Below are 18799 nucleotides of genomic sequence, written 5' to 3'. Positions count from 1 at the left end.
GTAAAAAAATTAATGGAAGTTAATCACTCACACCTTTTGCTACTTGAATACTTTTGGAAAATTGATCCATACTGCATTACTTGCTTAAAAATGTGCATAGCTAAACTTATGCTCCCAACTCCTAAGGGCTAATTTCAATTAAAACATTTGACTTTGGACAAACAACTTCTAATTCTTATCTAACACTCTAGCCATGAACTATTATAAAGAAAGAATACATTTTAAAAACGAAGAATTAATTAATTCTACTCCACTGTAGCACCTATGTGCATTAAGCAGACTGGATCAGATTTCTTCTGACCAGGTATTGCACTGATTTAAAATTTAAGTACAGATGCTCAGAGTGATGTATTTCTCTTTATGTCATTAAAAAAAATCCTGCAGAATTGTTCACAACACTGTGAAATCCAAGTAATTGTGAAGTCATGACTATTAATTTCCAAAAATAAGCTTTTTATTATTCACTGAACATCAATCACATGCCAGGAATATTTAAATAAGTCCCAATATTGCAAACAGAGAAAACAAGCTTTTTTTGTTAAACGAATAATGATTCAGACACTTTCTTACAGGAGAGCACCCACACAATTTATCACCACTTTCATCTGTCATCCCACATGCTTGGCTTTTGCTCATATCAACATTTTTTAAAACCAATTCTTTTCACTGTAGTTATGATACCAGTTTTGCAATCATTAGGGCCAGCAAAAATCCACAGAAGCTTCAGGCTGTTGATACAGAAAACTGTGCCTTTTGTAAAAATGTGGATTTTTGAAGTCGGAAGTCTCTTATCATTTATCACCTGCCTGAAAATCTTTCAGCAGAAGTTATTATGCTATCAAGTGTTGTAAGATGGTGAATAATCAATATAGAAATTAATTAAATAGCTTCAAGAGAAAAAAACAGATCATGATTTTCAAGTCAACCTCTGATAATCAGATAAACACACAGCAAACAGAACAGCACAGAGAAAGTCAGTCATCACTCAGTCTTCCTCCCTCGATGATTTCAAGTGCTGAGATTTTTATCACTGAAGTAGTAGATAGTATTCTGTAAGAGAAAATACTCAAAACAACCCCCCAAGAGAAGCACTGCCTCTTGCTTCAGTGCTACCATTTAGATGTCCTAATTTAACAGGGTCCCAAAACAGTCTTTTTTACCAAATACTAACATGCTGTGTGGTAATAATTAACAGAAAAGCTTCATTAGAAAATGATTTTTGTTAAAGCTGTAATTTTAAAACACTAGGAGCTACTAAAAGGAATTTACTACGTGTAATATTATCATATCCTGACATCTCAACTTGTCAGGGTGTGAAGAAAATGCTGTATTGCACTAGAAAACACAGAGGAATATCAGACTTTAGCAACATATGCACATTATGAAATGACTGCTCATCTTTGGCAGGAGCCAGACTAATGAAGAGTTCAAGGTAAAGAGTCCCCACCACCACCAAAATAAAGAACCAGTGAGTTGGAAGAGCTAATAGTCAAGGCCTCTTATGGAAGCTTATTAATGAGGAAAGAAAAAGCCAGAAACTGTCAGGGAATATTGATTTACACAGTATTAAAAAAAAACCCAACCAAAAAAACAACAATAAAAAAACCAAAACAAACAAACAAACAAAAACCAACAAAAAAAATCAAAACCAAAAAAACCCAACACAAACAAAAAAAACTCCACAACACCATGCCATCATTTCACATCAGATTGCCAGAGACAAGAGAAACATCCAAAGTACTGATTCTGAGCCCAGCACCTGCTGGGGACAATGACAATTGGCAACTGTCAGGGTCCCACACAATCCGAATGCTTGTTATACACAGGAAAACAGGATTCAGTGACATTTCAACAAAATTAACCTCTACACACAAAACCTATTTATTCAGCAACCCCATCTTAGCTGGGTTTAGCACCCAGCTCCAGAAAGAGATTTGATCCTTCTGAGAAAGATCAATTCTCTGATTGCTCAGAGAATCACTGAGTCTCTGCTGAAAGCTGCCCCACCAAAGGGACCAACTGAGGCAAGTCGTGTTCATTTGATTATTTTTTATATTAATATGAAAACAGGCATGGATCCTGACAGTCATGTTACTATTAAGGAAATAACTATTATATATTGCTTCCCTACATCATATAGGTGAATTATTCTGCTTACAGTTGAATGTGAAAACTGTAATTTCATCCACTGAGGCCAAAGGAAGCTCATGAGAGAGTACAGGCACTTCCAAAAGAGAGATATTATACCAGGTCACTGAGATAAACAGAAATAATTGTAGAAAAAAGATGAAAACTTTTTGTGACACGTGTATGGTACGGGTGTCATTTCGTCAGATTTTCCTATCCCAAGGAGAAATCAGCAAGTCTGCTGGAGAGTGGGTGTTCTGTGGAATGAATCAAAAGTGTCTAGGAATGGCAATAGAGAAATCTATCGAAAAACTTGACTTTTCTGAAATATGCTAAAAGTAAAAGAGGAGGAACTATGCACAAGAGAGACTCTAGTGGGCGTCACACTCTTCCTTCCATAAACACAATTAACTTTTCATTCATATCCTGCCAGGAGCAAAATTCTCCTGAGTATTATGTACCAGTTCTTATAGTGGGACAAATAGCAATGCTCTCTTCCTCTAGTTTTGAATATATAGCTTTGATATAATTGAGAAAGGAGGTATCACTGATTTCTGCCACCTCCCTGCACTGTGTAGTCAGTCCCCAGCCAAGGACAGACACTGGCATGCTCTGCAGCATTACAGAAAATGAATTCACCAACATAATTGTTTTTATCAGGACCCCCAATACTTGGAGGAATGTAATGAAACAAGTATGAATTTCATCCCAGCCCAGTTCTTGGGAGGAAGGAATTTTTAAGGGTTTCAGGCCATTCCACCCAAGCCTGAGCAAAGGGAGCCAGTCAGGAATCCATGGCAGAAGGCTCAGACTTTGCCAACTCAGAGCAGCAGCAGGAAAACTGCTCTGCTGGGTAATTAGCACTGAAATTGCATCACAGCCCATGGCACCCTAGAGCTAGCAGGTTTTAGTGAGCTGGTTTTTCCTAATTTAGTCTCTACCTCTGAAATAGCTTAAGATTTTAGAAACAGGATTATTTTAATGAAGTCAGCCACAAGCTCAGATACAAATTAGAGCTGACCATTTGTGTGCACACCATGGATCTCAACACGTTACATGGCCAAAGATGCCACACACAAGCCAGCTATTCAGTAGATTAATTTCTAGAGGAACATCAAGCTCTCATTTCTCTTTCTCCCTCCAAGCATTCTGTGGAAAAGGCTGTTTCTCTTCATGAGAGCACTGCCACTCTGCACTTCTATAAATAATTACATGAACATGATTAGATAAATCCCCCCCTTCCAGGATGACCCTCCTGCACAGTCCATTTTGAGTAAGTCTTAAAGAATGACAGATAAATTTTTACGACATTGGCAGTATTTGCCAAAACAGTTTAGGTGCTTCAAAACCAGAAATAAACACCTAAATGAAAATTTAGTAATCATTAGAACAGATTTATTCTATGGGTTTATGTATCTCTAGAATTTTCAATAGTGCACACGGGGAATCATGATCATCCTGTCACCTGTAGGCAACTAATCAGAATCAACCAGTAGAAAACACTCCAAGTTTAATATTAAAAAATTAATAAAGCAACTAAAAAGAGATTCACTAACTGCTATGTGTAAGAGAGCATAATAACAACTTGTTAGCCTCCAAGAACACATCTGTAGTTGAACTGTTTACCAGAGCAATTATTAGCCTGCCATAAACAGTATGTAAGGTAGACAATCACTTTATCGACTTTTCCTCTAATTAAAATCCTATTTTTCTTTTATTTTTGACCTAGTGAACAAGGAGTATGCTGTAATTCCCTAGGCAGCCAAATACTTAAAAAGAACAATTCTTGCTTGAATTTTTCTTAAATACATCCCATGTTAGCTTTTACATTCTCTGTAAATCTATGATGCTGTGCATGTAAATGTTGATAAGAGCAAGTAACCGAGCTCTGCTCTTCACTCCCCTTACAAACACACACTGCAAACACAGAAATATTGGTTGGATTGACAAGGTTCAACGTGGACTAGCAGAAAGCTCTTCTGAAGAGAAGACCACGAAATGCAATTACAAAGAAGAATTATGTGCCAGCTTTTCTTCTCCATGGTTTGTTCTGTTTTACTTTATTAGTTAAATCCAGAAACATGTAGCTACTATGCTGAGTTATCTGTAAGGCAACACTGGTTTGGTGTCTGCTGTTATTTTTTCTTTTTAAGACAAAACCTATCTTACAACAATTGCAGAATGAAAATTTGCTTAAACGCTAACGCATCAAACACAAGTCAAACCAAACTCAGAGCACCAAACCCAGCAAATCAGTCACTGATTTTCTGCAAGGCATTGTAAAATGTGGTTGCCTGCGATGGCAGGGGGCTGAGCTCAGCACCCAGCCTCATTCCTATGCAGATCTTGACAGAATCAGCAGGTATGGAGTGGAATAAACCACCCCAGCAAACAACCCCCCACCCCAAACCAGCAGTTTCTCTGCTTTTCCTGCCAAGAGAAGGAAAACTGCATCTCTGTGTGTGCACATGGATGGTGTTTGCATCGCCTTTGCATTTTAACAAATCCCACACTGATCACGACCTATACAGTGTATACTGAGAGAAAACTGATTTTTTTTTTATTGTGGAAAGTATTTAAATGCAGTAGTAATGTACACATACTCTGTTATTGTTTGTCTCCATGACAATTCTAATATGAACTGTAAACTCTGAATATTTCTAGCTCTTCCTGAAGCAGAAGCACTATTAAGCAACTAAATTCCTCCTTAATCTAATTGCACAAGTTAGCAATTCAATTTTACATTTGCTTTTTAGTTGTTCACATTAACCTTTAGACCCCCTAAATGAGAGAACCTGTTTTTGAACTAAGAGCAGCTCAGCACTGTGTGAGCAGTGTTGGCTCTGCATTTCAGTACTGCAAAGTCAAAAAGATTACAAACGCTTTCTGATTATGGCTTAATTTTTTAACTTTGGGAAAAACTCAGCCTTTATTTAAATTTAAATCTGAGATGTATTCACTCCTCATTTCTAAGACTTTTCTCCATCAGTAGGTTCCAGGATGGATTAGTTTAATTAGCAAAGAAAGTGTCTTGGGCCTCTCCGAATACTCTACAATATACGAGTCCCAATATTTACTATCAGAGAATCAAGCTCCACCATCCAAGATACAATTTTGTCCTGCCTAGATTTCTCATGTAATCAAATCTCAAAACTACAGCACTGTCAATTTTTAAGAGTTATGAAATTCTCATTATACCCAGTTATTTGTTTGTAATGGCATAAACAATCATCTTTAATCATACCCAAGCAACCAGTAGGAAAGCAAATGACCTGCATGAGTATAAGGGCATTTTGCACATAAACGTGTATTTATCTTATGTATACGTGGTATATAAATAAATGTATTATCAACAATACCCCACCATAACTAACATACCCAAGAATATGTCAGATTATCCACATCACGTACAAATTGAGTAGACCTGAACTCAAAACTGGAGAGAAAACATTGAATACATTGGCATTTTCATAAAGATAATTGTTAAATCAGAATTACAGTTTTCTAGACTGGCTAAATGTTAGTATAATATTTGAAGACAAAAAAAGTACCACATGCACATCAACTCACACTGCACCTCAAATGAAAAAAACAATGCAATACCTTCTCATCAACATGTAACATTTTGTTCCTGTGATACTCTTCAAAATCAACTTATAAAGGAAATTTTTGGGAATAACGTTTTCTCATTAAAGCACTTCATATTGGTTGAGATAGAAAACAAATAAATAAATAAGTATAATCTGTGTCTCTAGAACAAGTGAACAGCCACTAATTCAACAACTTTAAGTATCAGTTGCACAATACAAAAAGGGAGCATCCCCCATAATTCTGTTTTCTAGCCACTCTAAATGTGTTGACCATTGGCATCTACAGTGAGTTAAGAAACAATTCTCATTATTTCAAACAAAAATAATGCAAGAATTATGAGACATAAGGCAATAAGAGAAAGCTAATTTTTAATATACTTCCTTTAGTCAGACACACATTGCAAAACTATTTCAGATACTTAAACTCTTAAAAAGAAACCAACCATACCTGATACTCTTCTGTTGTATCGGTTAACAACTGGAGCTGGAAAAAAAGAAAAATAAATCAAAATTACACATTTGCATTTATTATTACAAAGTATAATGAATTAATTGAATAATCATGATATACTTTTAGTACACAAACCCCATACAAATCTCTCTTAAAAATCATTCAGTATAAAGCTTTCATCCATTTACTTGCCAGCCAATAAGTTTTTATTCAAAATTAAACTTCATATTCTTGAAGGCCATTTCAGGCTAAGATGAATGGTAAGTAGTTTTGGGTTGTGTGTTTTTTGTTTGTTTTTTTTTTTAACCTAATTCTGAAAAAAACATACCTCTACCCAGATTATCCAGTCCTAACCTACCATCAGTTAGCAGCCTCATTTACTTGGTATTACTGCCAGGCATTGCAGCCCTTTAGGTCAGCTGTACCTCCCTAACGCGGATCAAAAGCCAAAGAACTCTTGGCCAAGCCATTCTGTGCCCACAGAGCACAGGCTGGGCTGTGCCCGTGCCCAGCAGGGCTGCCACGGCCACTGCAGCCACCCAAGGCTGCCTCACTGGAACTGGAAAAGGCTCAGCTGGAGCATCCATCGCTTCCGTGCTCGTGCAAAGCTAGCCAGGGCACTTGGGCTGGGATGAACTGCCCGAGTTCCACGATGCACATGCATTTGGACATTACCTTCAGCAAACAGCACCTTTCCTTCCCCCTTTTACAGTAACCAAGGCACCACCTCTGAGAGTTGCTTCAGTCACAAAACAAAACAAAAAAATCAGCCTGTAAAGGTTCACCCAGAACAAAACCAAAGCACTCCGTTCTCCTTCACCTCTACCAACATCATTTTATTCTGACTGCTTCATGTTTTCCCACTTTTCCTCCCTTCAACAGGTAATTCTATTTTTCCTGATACAACCTGTAACTTTTCTATTCCATTCTTTCAATATTTAAGAATTAGAGGAGCCTTTATACCCTGTCAAAACACATGCATCACAGACCCAGATTTATTAAACACCCAGCATGAAAATCTTAATGACCCCATCATTTCTTTTGAAGAAAGAGAAACTTTTGAAGAAACTTTTGAGAATCTCAGCACCACCAGAATACAGAGAAAAGGTATTACTTAGCAGACAGAGGAGCTCAGCTTCTTTGGAGCACTTACAACCACTCTGACACTACATGAAAACACAAAACTGCAAATAATACCACAAAAAGGAGATCAAAATTATTATTGTGTATTTTTTTAAAAATAAAGGAAATCAGAAGAGGTTGGAAGGGAAAGGAATAACCAGGCTAATTCCATAGCTTTCAGCTAAATCTATTAACAGGAGACAATGCTCAGCCTCAAAAGAAGCTCAGGATTAAAAGCAAGATTATTATGAATTTTACAATTTAGATCTAAGCTTCTACAATATGACACCATCCTTATAAAAATAACACTGACACAGTGTTTAATGTATCAAGCTTGAAGAGGTTCAAAAACACTGAATAACAAACCTGAGAATTCAAGTAACTTTCTCGTCAAACCTTTAAGCAATTTACGACAGCGGGAACCCTTCCTGCAAATAAGGGCAGGATTTATCTCACTTGCCAAAAGACACCATGGATGGGAGAAATTAACCCCACTTTAGGGGAAACAGGCACTGGGAATACAGATCCATGCAGGTTTGTGAACCAAACTCATGCCAGTTCCTGATCTGAAAGCGTTCATACATTTTACCCTGTTCTTAACTTTTGGTGGTGACACCAAACTGCTCTGGGCAGTAATTTTCCTCTGCAACAGTACACTCACATCTAACTGAGGAACTACTCTAAATTGGCCAATTTGGACCTGAAGAAACAGGAAAATTCACTCCTTTTGTCCAGACACCCAGTCAAATACCAATCAGTTCTGTAACGTTTTGAAGAATGAGAGGACCGAAACAAATCAGTTCAGTTCCCACTACAAAGTCATTTATTACAAAAGAAAATACTAAATTCAAAACATAATTTTATATGTTTGCTGTACAAGCACCTCACCAAGGTCATCGGAGTTTTCAGTAAATGTTTAACCAGTCTCGTGTACAGATTCAGATACTTTTAATCAACACCGTTAGTGAGTAAATACATTATTTCAGGTTCTATCTTCCACATACAGAATTTCTTCTCCACCTTATTACTTCTACACCCATTTCTTGCTCATATTTAAGAAAAACATTTTCACGTCTTTGAACAGAATTAATATATTTCAGAACATCCTGGTGTACTTTGGGTAACATAGAAGAAATCCAACAACAATGGCTTCTTTTAGAATCTTGATTATTTTATCCCATAGCAGGGTTCAGTGTCATCAAAACTGCATCAAGTTTTCCAGTGTTAAAAATGAGAAAAACACATAACCTTTTAAGGGCAGTTAAGAGACTATTATTCTGCCTCCACAAAGCTTTTAAGATTAAAATGATAGTTTGCATCTCTTACACCAGTGACAGTTCTAACATGTATAAAATTCACTTTTATGTGTTGTCAGATGACTATTTTTATGCTAAAGAGATAAAAATCTGACATTTCCTAGTAGAGAAGATTAGTGGAGTTTTTTCCCTTCTGGCTTTCCAATGAAAAGCTCTCTTTGCTCATGACTATTTTCAGTATTGCACAGTCATACTGCCACTCCTGTGGCACCCTTCTGTTTTGCCATCAGAAGTACACGAAGGAAAAGCCTGGAATTGAGCACTGCTAAGAGAAACAGCTGCTGAAGGTCCCACATACACCTACAGTGGGCTGTGGACAGATTCCAAAAAATCAGATGGGCTGGAAGGGAATAATACATTTGCTGTTAACACAGCCTACCTCCTAGGCTGAGCACCAAAGGGCACCTAATTGAAAACAAAGGTGATGCACACACAATAACAAACTCATAGGAGCCCTCGGAGCACAACCCTGCCTACACTGTGACAAGAATCCAGTGAATCCAGCACACAGAGCTGGTACCACTCAGAGATCTGGGATCTACAGAAACAAGATTAAACCGCTGCTTTGAAAGAAGAAACAATTTTTTTTTTTTTTTTAATCTCCAGTTAGAACTCCCCCCTGCTGCACACCCATGGCCATGTTCAGTTTGAACAATGGGCCATGTCTCTGGTAATGATATGAATGTTATTATACTTTAATTGCAAAAACTATAATGAGATTAAAAGATTTTGTTCTGAGATGATTGCATTGTAAACTCCCCATTATGGCAAAACCTCAGGTGCAGCAATATTTGAGTTCAAAATGTCTCATACCTTTGGCACAGCTCCTGCTTTTACTTGGCTCATGGGAACCAAGACACAGTAATTGGGTAAACACAACAAAAACTGAGGTAAATTAAACCATTGTACCAGAAGAGAGCAAAACGGCCCAATTTCCTCCCTGGCAGCCAAAGGCAAGCGATTCTGGCAGTGGAAAGGCAGATCAAGCTGTGCATTCCACAGTTCTGCCAGAACTGACTCAGGACAATGATCCTACTCCAGTGTTCAAGAAAAATCAGGAATGTCTGCTGAACATGAACGTGTTCTCCGTGCTGTGATGAGGCACAGACTGAGGCAAGCACTGGACAGGAACACTTAACAGGCTGCTTCAGACTGAAAAACTTTTCTTCCTCAAAGTAAAGGTATGTCACTACGTTGATTTAATAAAAAATATTTTAATAAATTGCATAAATAGATCAATACTGTACATTCCAGAACTTAAATTCAAACATGTACTTTACATCAAACAGCAACAGTGCCACACAGTTAGTGGCTAATACTAACTATACTGCCACATGCTAGTGGCTCCATTTCATTGGGTTTTATCACTTGAAAAATTAGGGATTTTTAATTTTTTTTAAAAATACCTTCCATAAGTAACAAAACAGGAATTTCTCCAATATCCTTCAGTTTGCTTTGGCACTGAGATTTACTTTGAAATATCTGACGCTCAATTGTGGCTCACAATGTTTAACTTACAAGAGTTCTGACTATGGTTATAAGCAGGTATAAAATACAGTCCCACGGGTGAAAAATGGACACAGATATTACTCTTTTTACTGTTTTTAAACCAAACCAACAATTACAGTATTTAAGGCAAGCAAGTGACAGTAAAACCACTCTTTACAACCAGACCTAAAAGCACACTTTTCCTGCAGTGCGTGGGCTCCCTTCTCTGTCTTTGACTTTGAAAGTGACTGGTAAAAAAAAAACCATCAGGCTTTTTCAGATGTACACTACTACCATAACAGGGAAAGCTGCTTCTCTGCACTACTCACAAGCCTGAAATGAACAGAAGCACAACCATCATTCTCCCAGCTACTGCTACCCACTTACTACACATCCTTATGTAATTTTTAATAGAAAAAGACAAAACTCAAAAGATCAATTCAGGGTCACAGGAAAAAAAAATTCAGGGGCAAACAAAGGACTGGCATTCCAGGCATGGCAGTAGAGTACAAGGTGTTACTGCTCTGTACTGGATGTACCTTGAAAACTTACTTCTCTTTCTCCACAAGCACTTTGCTTTTCACTGTGATCTGTGAACATTTCCTAATTTCAACTAGGGCAAAAAAAATCACACTGTTTGTGATTCTGAATATGATCTATAGCAGCATACTAAGTTAAGCTATTGTGCACACAAATATTTAATACAGATCTTCTGTGTAATCTAATAAACAATTTTTGAAGGTTTCCTGATGAAAGATAGAACAAAGCTCATAGTAGGTGGCATAAACGTAATATAGTACTCAGAGTTCAAAGAGCATAAGCACAAAATAGCCCCTTTATTACAACCAAGTAGCACAAATCAGTGATTTACAAAGTACTTTCCCACTGGAAACATGGCACAAAATTATCCTGTGTGAAGAGAGACAAAAAGAATCAGAATGTAAACGTTTCTAATTTAACAAGTCAATTAAGTTTATCCAAACAACACATGAGTTGACACCACAAACCATTACAGCTGAAATACCAGAAGCAGAGTGGAGTATAAATCTGAGGCGTGACTGTCTCTCTGGAATGTTGTATCAAGTTACGATAAGGAAGTGCCAGACTACAGCTGTCAAACTGTTTTTCTACACACCAAGATGTTAATGGACTTACATAAATAGGAACCATCAGAACTCTGAGAAAACTCATCAAGTACCAGCTTTTTTAGGATTCCTGGCAATTAAAAAGTAATACTAGAGTAGAAAGAACTTTCATCATCAGATACACAACTGTACTTCAACAAATACCAATCTGAACCATTCCTTTCAACAGGTAAGTAAAAAAACAGAGTTCCCCATGACTGTTACCAATATAATAGTTGCATATCCATGATTTCCTTCAGGATGTCCTTGCTGGATAGTGGCAAATTCTCATTTGCCCCTTCCACATCCCTGCTTTATAAGGTGGGGACCACGGGTAGGGCTACAAACTACTCAGATATTTTCAGATGCAGCTCTGGAACCCAGGAGCTTTCCTCAAGGCTTCTCTCAGGAAAGCAGAACAGACAGAAACAGATCAGAGTTTTGCAGACACCCTTTTATTTTCCCTTCTATTCCTCTGCCTACCCACCCCCACAGAGGAGGATGGAAACTCAGAACCCGGTTAGACAGGCAGGAGAGACCCTGATGGTGTCAGCTGAAGCATGCCAGACATGTGGAGGAAGACAAAAGGTCAGGGAACACTAGGCAAGAAGTGAGGAGCCTAGAACATAAAAAAATTAAAAGAACACAGAATGTTAAAAAATTACAAAGCGGAAAAGATGATCCACAATTGGATACACACAGGCTTTGCTTTTCTGTAAGAGACTTAATCTATTAAGCTGGAAAACAATTTTTAAAATTACATTGTTATTAATCATTGCTTTCCTGTCTGCTGTTGTAAAAATAACAGAGACACAGACACCTTGTTATTTCTCAGTATTGAAAAACAGCTGTCATCAACAGCAAGAGAACAAAACAAAAATCAAGTCACAACACATCCTGGTCTCCAATTTAATTGATTTTCTTTTAATTTGTATTTGAAAATTACTGACAAAATGGAGAAACACTGTCTGAAAGCCTCATTTTAGAAGAGTCTCTGACCCTTGCTTTCCAAGTTTTTTAGAATTCCTCTGATAGAAAGAATGTAGTAACTTCTGAAGGGAAAAGTTGAGTCAACAAGCAAAGCATTTATGTCAGTGAAAGAAAGATGTTTATCAAGTTAAAACTGTTGTGCTATTTTGAGTTGGCTCTTTTTTTGGTTTTCAAGTACAGTAGAAAAATGAATATGCACTCTGGAATGGACAGACTTTAAAAGGCTGATCAATTCAATAAAGAAATCATTGCTTGACTGACTGAAAGGAATTTGGGTAAATCTCTGGTTATGATGGCACTTCTTGCCTTCAGAGTGTGGTTTGTTTTTAAATCAAAGATCCTTTTTTCCAATGTATCACTACTTCAACATTCCCTTTCCACAACTGAACCCGAGCAGTCATGCATGGTACTACTTTCATTACATTTCTCAGCAGAAATTCATTCTCACAAAAAAAGGACCATAAGCCTGCTCCCAGAATTCAGGAGCCTGTACAGCCTGACTGAAGCCTGAGCGCAGGAGAACAAACACCTATCAAGCAGCACTCCACATTATCTGACATTGCAATGGCATGACCCACACAGCCCTCTCCTATTTCTTGCTGACAAGTCTCAGATCAAGCCAAACACAGCACTATTTTTTTTTTGTGTTGATTTTTTTATGAGTGTAATCTGTATTATGAAGATCAAAGAGATAGCAACAAGGCATGCACTTGCTTTACAGACATGAAATTAGAAAAACTCCCTGTGCTGAGGTACAATCTCAGCTAAAAGGACACATTTCACAGTGATTAAAGATATAACCATATGCTGATACTACAACAGAGATTGTCAGGGACTGAAATGAAAGACTTGGGAATGTTTTCAAGTATTAGAAAGACAAATCTACGCACTGCACAGAGAAAGAAGGATGCTGCAAAAAACCAGGAAAGTCAAGAAGCAGCTGACAAATCTTCAAAGCATTGTCAGAAGAGGCAAGACACTGGAAGGTACAACAAAGCAAGTGAAAAATGGAAATTTGCTCGGGCTTTAGGAGTAGGCTTAGAGAAGAAGGCATTTCAGAGAGAGGGAAGCTAAGAAGCCACATTAGTAATACCAGAAGAGTTAAGCTTACAAACCAAACTTTAAGTAGATGATAAAAAGAAAAGATCCTAAACGTATTTGAATGTGACTTTCACTGGGATTGTGAGACAATGGAAAAGCCAGAAAGGGTCAAAGATGAGAATGAGACTGTGGAGAAACAGAAACATCACTTCAAGAATAAGTAACTGCAAGTTTCCTTGAAATAAATGCTTCATACAGAAAAAGATATTGGCATCCTATCTAGGGAACCACAGAGCATTTCCCAATCAGTAAGAAACACTTGGAAATCACCTCCATGACCAGATGCAGCGGCAGAGAAGAGAAAGCCTCCTCCTTTTCCAAGGCTCCTGACTAACCCTTCCTATTATACCAGTTCTGCTTTCAAACCTCACCTCTTTATTTACCAGTGTCCTGATCCCCCAGAGATCAGAGATGGATGAGGCAGGAGGATTAATACCTCAGGGTACTTAGGATTTTTGAAGCACCATGAATACAAATTTTGTCTGAAATCTTTTCATTAGAAATTTCAGAACTGCTGTTTAAAGCAACATTTGACTCTGACAAACACAGTTCTTTTAAAGCAACACTTTCTGTATTTCAACCGGTTTTTTACTATGGTTTTGATTTGTAAGGCTTAACTCCATATCCTCATACCTTTTGAAACATCAAACCCCAAAGGTTTTTGGTCCATTTTTTATCCTGTGCCTAGTTGTAAGGTGCAATCGTTGTTCTATGTTACAAACTAAGAAAACTTAAACCTCTCTCGGGTTATTTGGAAAGCTGAGTTCCACCTAACATACTTGGAAGTCCTGGAGATAATTCCTAAATGAGTCATAAAAAACGTCATTTAACTATATCTAGCACATCAGTCTATTTTTATTATTTCCAACTGCGCCTCTTGCATAAATCTCTTTCTAGAAAATAACAAACTGTATACAGGTGAATGCAATCTGAGTAAGCTATGTGAACAAGCAAAAAAAAAAAAACCACCAAAAAACCAAAAACACCACAATAAACCTGAGTCAATTTTTTATACATTTTACTATTACTAAATTTGCATTCTGTCACAGCACAGAGCCACTGCTAAGTACAATTCTAAGGTGGATAAGTCATTATCCAAAGATAATAGACAGTCAGCTCCAAAGATAACAGACTCAGTCAATCCTGATCTGCCACTGGAATCAGTCAAGAGGACCTGGTTTTCCATTTTCAGAAGCCTAATTAAAAGACCCACCATTACTCTGAATATCTGAATGCAGTAAACACTGTAAAAACTAACAAGAGCAACAACCCACTGGAGGCCTCTCACAACAGGAGGTTGGACTCACCAGGCAATTCCAAATCTCCTCCCTACATGAGATGGTCCCCACATCATCAGTGATGGGACATCACCATCACACCCAGCTCCCAAGAGGACCAGACACAGCTCTGTCTCACCCTGACAGAGCTGTCCTCTCCCAAACCTCGTGCACAACTCTGTTCTCAGTCCCAATGTGGTCTAGATTTTAAAAACACTCTAACCAAAATAATATTATCCTCAGGAATAGCACAGAGCCAACTTCTCTGAAAGTAGGCATGTATCAAATAAATACCATCAATGAAGCCAGGAACTTTTTCTTAGCAGTCTGGCCAGTAACTTAGAGAGAAGTATTAGCCAGGCAATATAACTATAATAGACAAATATAACCCAAATGCAGATCTGGGAGGAAATCTTCATAAGGTAACAGGGATAGGAAGTGGAAAATGCTATCACTGGCACTGGCTTTAGTGTTTATACAGCCCCAGGTATAAGCAGCTGTAAAATTAAGTCTGAAAAGAGTGGAAGACAAGCATGTGACAGCTATGGTGATGGCACAAGTGAAGCAGTGCACTGGCTGCAAGTATTTCACACCTCCTGTCACTGCCTGTTCTACAACCTGCTCCCCTCACACACCTCCATTCTGCCCCAGAGGAGACAAATGCAGCTGCAAAGAGGAGAGTTACAACTCCCACTCCCACAGAAACTCTTCCACTTTCAGTTTCCATATCAAACTTACCCTGTTTGCTCTTAAGGCCTCTGACGTATTCCTACAACCAAGGCTTTACTTTGTGTCTCATGCACTGCCACAGAAGCATGATAAATACTTCAGCAACCAACACACACTTTCCCAGCTGGATTGCTGCTCTCTCCTGACACTGATCTTTGGGGTCACAGTGCACCACTGATGTTCTTGTCATTCTTACATTCCCCAGTTTTGTTATACCCTACCTGTGCAGGATGGACTTTTCCTGATACACCTCCAAATCCCAGTTAAATACACACACACCTGTATATACACTTTTACAGAGCCTTTTCCAATGAGCAACTTCTCGCATAACTCACAGACATCCTATATTTCAACTATTATCTGTCCTCTGGGCAGAGGGATATTTTAAGGCACAGTAAATGTTGCATGTATACCTAATATTTTTCTAGGTACATCTGGCATTTGAGAAAACTTCAATATGGCATAATGCTGCATTTTTATTTGAATGCATAATGAAGAGTTGATTTCCTCCTACATGTAATGAAATACGATAATGATGCACAGATATTCTTGTGGATTAGCAAGAAAAAGATAGTAAAAAGAAAATTTTTGACTGTCTATTAGTTTTCACCAGAAACACATCCTTAATTTTACATTCACTGTATTGTATTTTAAAGAGATTCCATCTGCTGTGTCTGTAGTCACATTAATATTCAGAAGACATCTGCAGTGTGCAGACCAAGCTTTTAATTGGAATCATGTCACAGCTACCATCACACAACACAGAATGTAAATGTTGGCTATCTGCACTTGGCAGCTGCTTGGCAGGCTCAGCATAAAGTCCTACTGAGACTGATAGTGTCTTTAAATATTGCAGTATCAGGATATAAAAGCTATCTTGAGAAATCAAATATTGACTATCATATCCATAACTAATATAATTTACTAGCACCCTAAACTACTTATAAGCAAAATATGGTTCATATTCAGCCATAATTTTCAAAGAGAGACAACAAATTGATACAACTGAGCACTCACATCTTTCACTATGATAGATAACTTAAGCAAATTTAATTTGTACACAAAAGGGGACAATGACAACTGAACTTTGGTGCAACCAAAATGGTGTAAGAAAGCTCAAAGCATTTATAAAAATCTAAAACTCAAGCATTGCTAAGGACATAAGAGCACCTGAATAAAAATTCAAATAACAGGTGCACTCAGTGAATTAAAATACTCTCCTACAATGTCAGACTAATTATTCCAGAATGAACAATATAGTTACCTTTTCTTGGAATTAAAAAAAAAAAAACCACCCAACCCTGAGTCAACAGCATTATCATTTGCTTCAAATTCTTGCCAAACCATGGTAACACAAAATTACATTTTCCCAGTCACCTGCATATTTTCTGCTTCTACTCTGCTCCAAGTTTCTGACAAATGGGGCAGCGAGCAGTAATCTACAGAGAGAGAATTGCATGTGTGTGTGTGCAGGTATATACACACAAACCAGAGCTCTGCCCAATACAAGCAACTGGTTCTTACACTGACAAACTGATCTCAGATACATTGCAAGAAATTTCAGTCTATCAGTATGTAAGAATGACAAAGGAACTCTAAAAATGGCAACACTTTTAATGAAATGCACATTTCCTTGGGGAATTTATATTCCATCACCTTTGCCACCGTACTGTAACAAACACAAAGCCAAAATTCAAGACCACAAGCCATTAAGGTACACAGTGATGCCACCACAAAAATAATTACGCAAGTAGAGGCAACATCAGAACAGAGTCATCAGGATCCAGTGCCCTCCTCTGAGAGGCAGACTAATTGGATTACTGGATCCTCTCAGCTTCAGAGCAGCTCCCAACACAGACAAGGGAGTTACACAGGAGGGGAAGACACAATTGTTTGTGTTCAGGGCATGCACACACGCTCAGTCTCAAACCTGCACTTGCAGATCTGCCACCATTTGATGGAAGGGTAGAAAGGTATAGAAACTGAGAAAGCAGAGCTGGGTTTCAGTCCCAACCTGAGAGCACAACAAACCTAATGCTGACCACTGATTGTAGCAGCACTTCCAATCTGTGTCAATGCCAAGGAAAAAAAGGGTTGGTCTCCATCAGTGATGTGCAGCTGGTCTGCTTAAGTTTGGACTACAACAGAAAAGAAAAATTACCATGGGCAGTTACGGATGAGATGCAGCCTAAGGAGCTTTTCCTTTCACCTCTGAGCTGTTTAGTCTCAGACAAAGCAGGCTGGAGTCACTCTCACAGTCAGGTGTATCTCATGTGACAGTATGATACAACTGAACTACAAAAGAGCAATTTATAAGAAAAATATGGAAGAGGAGAGTTGAAGCTCAGCAGAAACAACCAGCAGCATGGAGAGAGCCTGCTGTGTTCTACACTCAGCAGGCATGTTGTATCTGCCAGGTCAACCAGAGTTCAGAATTGATTAATTATAGGGATCTAGGTAACATTTAAGAATAGCATCCTACAGGTAAAATAGGCACATAAAAGTCTTTGCCTGGGTCACTTCATTAGCAATGAAGTATTGGTATTTCATTACCAATTCCTGCTGACATTTGAATGATGAAACATACTGTGTTTTTACATAAGACAAAACTGCAATAGGTTGTGCTGTCATCTGATTTGATCTGAATAAAAGAGCACAAGGAATTTCAATCAAGTGTCACTTCAAGCTGATTCAGAGCTTAATCTCACACATCCACATTTAACTCAAGGCATAAGCACACTTGTATGTGCCAGGCAAGGCAGGCTGGTTCCAGGGTACTCTGGACAGCTTCTGATGCAATGCTGCTGTGTCAGGGAGGTGGCTGGTCCTTCCCTCCTACCCAGCCCTGCTAAGGTCACACCTGGAGTTCCCGGTCCAGCTCCAGGCTCCCCAGAACAAAAGACTCATGGACATACTGGACAGAGTCCAGCAAAGGGCCATAAAGACAATGAGGGGACGTGGAGCATCTCTGGTGTGAGGACAGAGTGAAAAGGCTGGACTGTCAGCCTAGAGAAGATAAGGCTCAGAGGAGTTCTTATCAATACCTGAAGGGCACTGAAGGACAGTGGAGGCAGTTTCTTTCACTGGCACTCAGTGACAGGACAAGAGCCAGTAGCCACAAAGTCAAACCCAGAAAGGGTCCACCTGAACATCATGAAGCACTTGTTCACTGTCAGAGGGAGCACACACTGGCATAAACTGCCCCGGGAGGTTCTGGAGCCTCCATCCTGAGATACTGAGAAGCCACTGGACGTGGTCCTGGGCAACCACCACAGGCAGTCCAGCTTCACAAAAGGGGCCAGGCAAGATGACCTCCAGAGGCACCTTCCAAACTGAACCATTCTGTAATTCCACAAAGATCCTCAACGGCTTATTAAAATTCATTCTTTGCTTCCAGTTTAACTTCCAGTGCAAGCAGAAGTAAAATTCATCTGCAGGTAGATGCATCTAGTTTCAGGCATCCTTTTTCCAGGTAGGTAACTAC

The 18799-nt window shown here is 38.5% G+C and overlaps 1 protein-coding gene across 1 annotated transcript in view; it reads right to left on the bottom strand.

The window, feature by feature from the left end:
- Positions 1-18799, bottom strand: part of PRKAR2A (protein kinase cAMP-dependent type II regulatory subunit alpha) — a 67018-nt gene that overhangs the window by 28090 nt on the left and 20129 nt on the right. Inside the window, exon 2 of the mRNA XM_064432857.1 lies at positions 6166-6201. Within this exon, the coding sequence (XP_064288927.1) occupies positions 6166-6201 (36 nt within the window). The remainder of the gene's footprint in view (positions 1-6165; positions 6202-18799) is intronic.

Source organism: Passer domesticus, chromosome 9 (genome assembly GCF_036417665.1).
Source record: "Passer domesticus isolate bPasDom1 chromosome 9, bPasDom1.hap1, whole genome shotgun sequence".
In the NCBI taxonomy this organism is placed as follows: Eukaryota; Metazoa; Chordata; class Aves; order Passeriformes; family Passeridae; genus Passer; species Passer domesticus.
The sequence above is the reverse complement of the archived record's forward strand: the minus strand, read 5'-3'. Positions and strand labels throughout refer to the sequence as shown.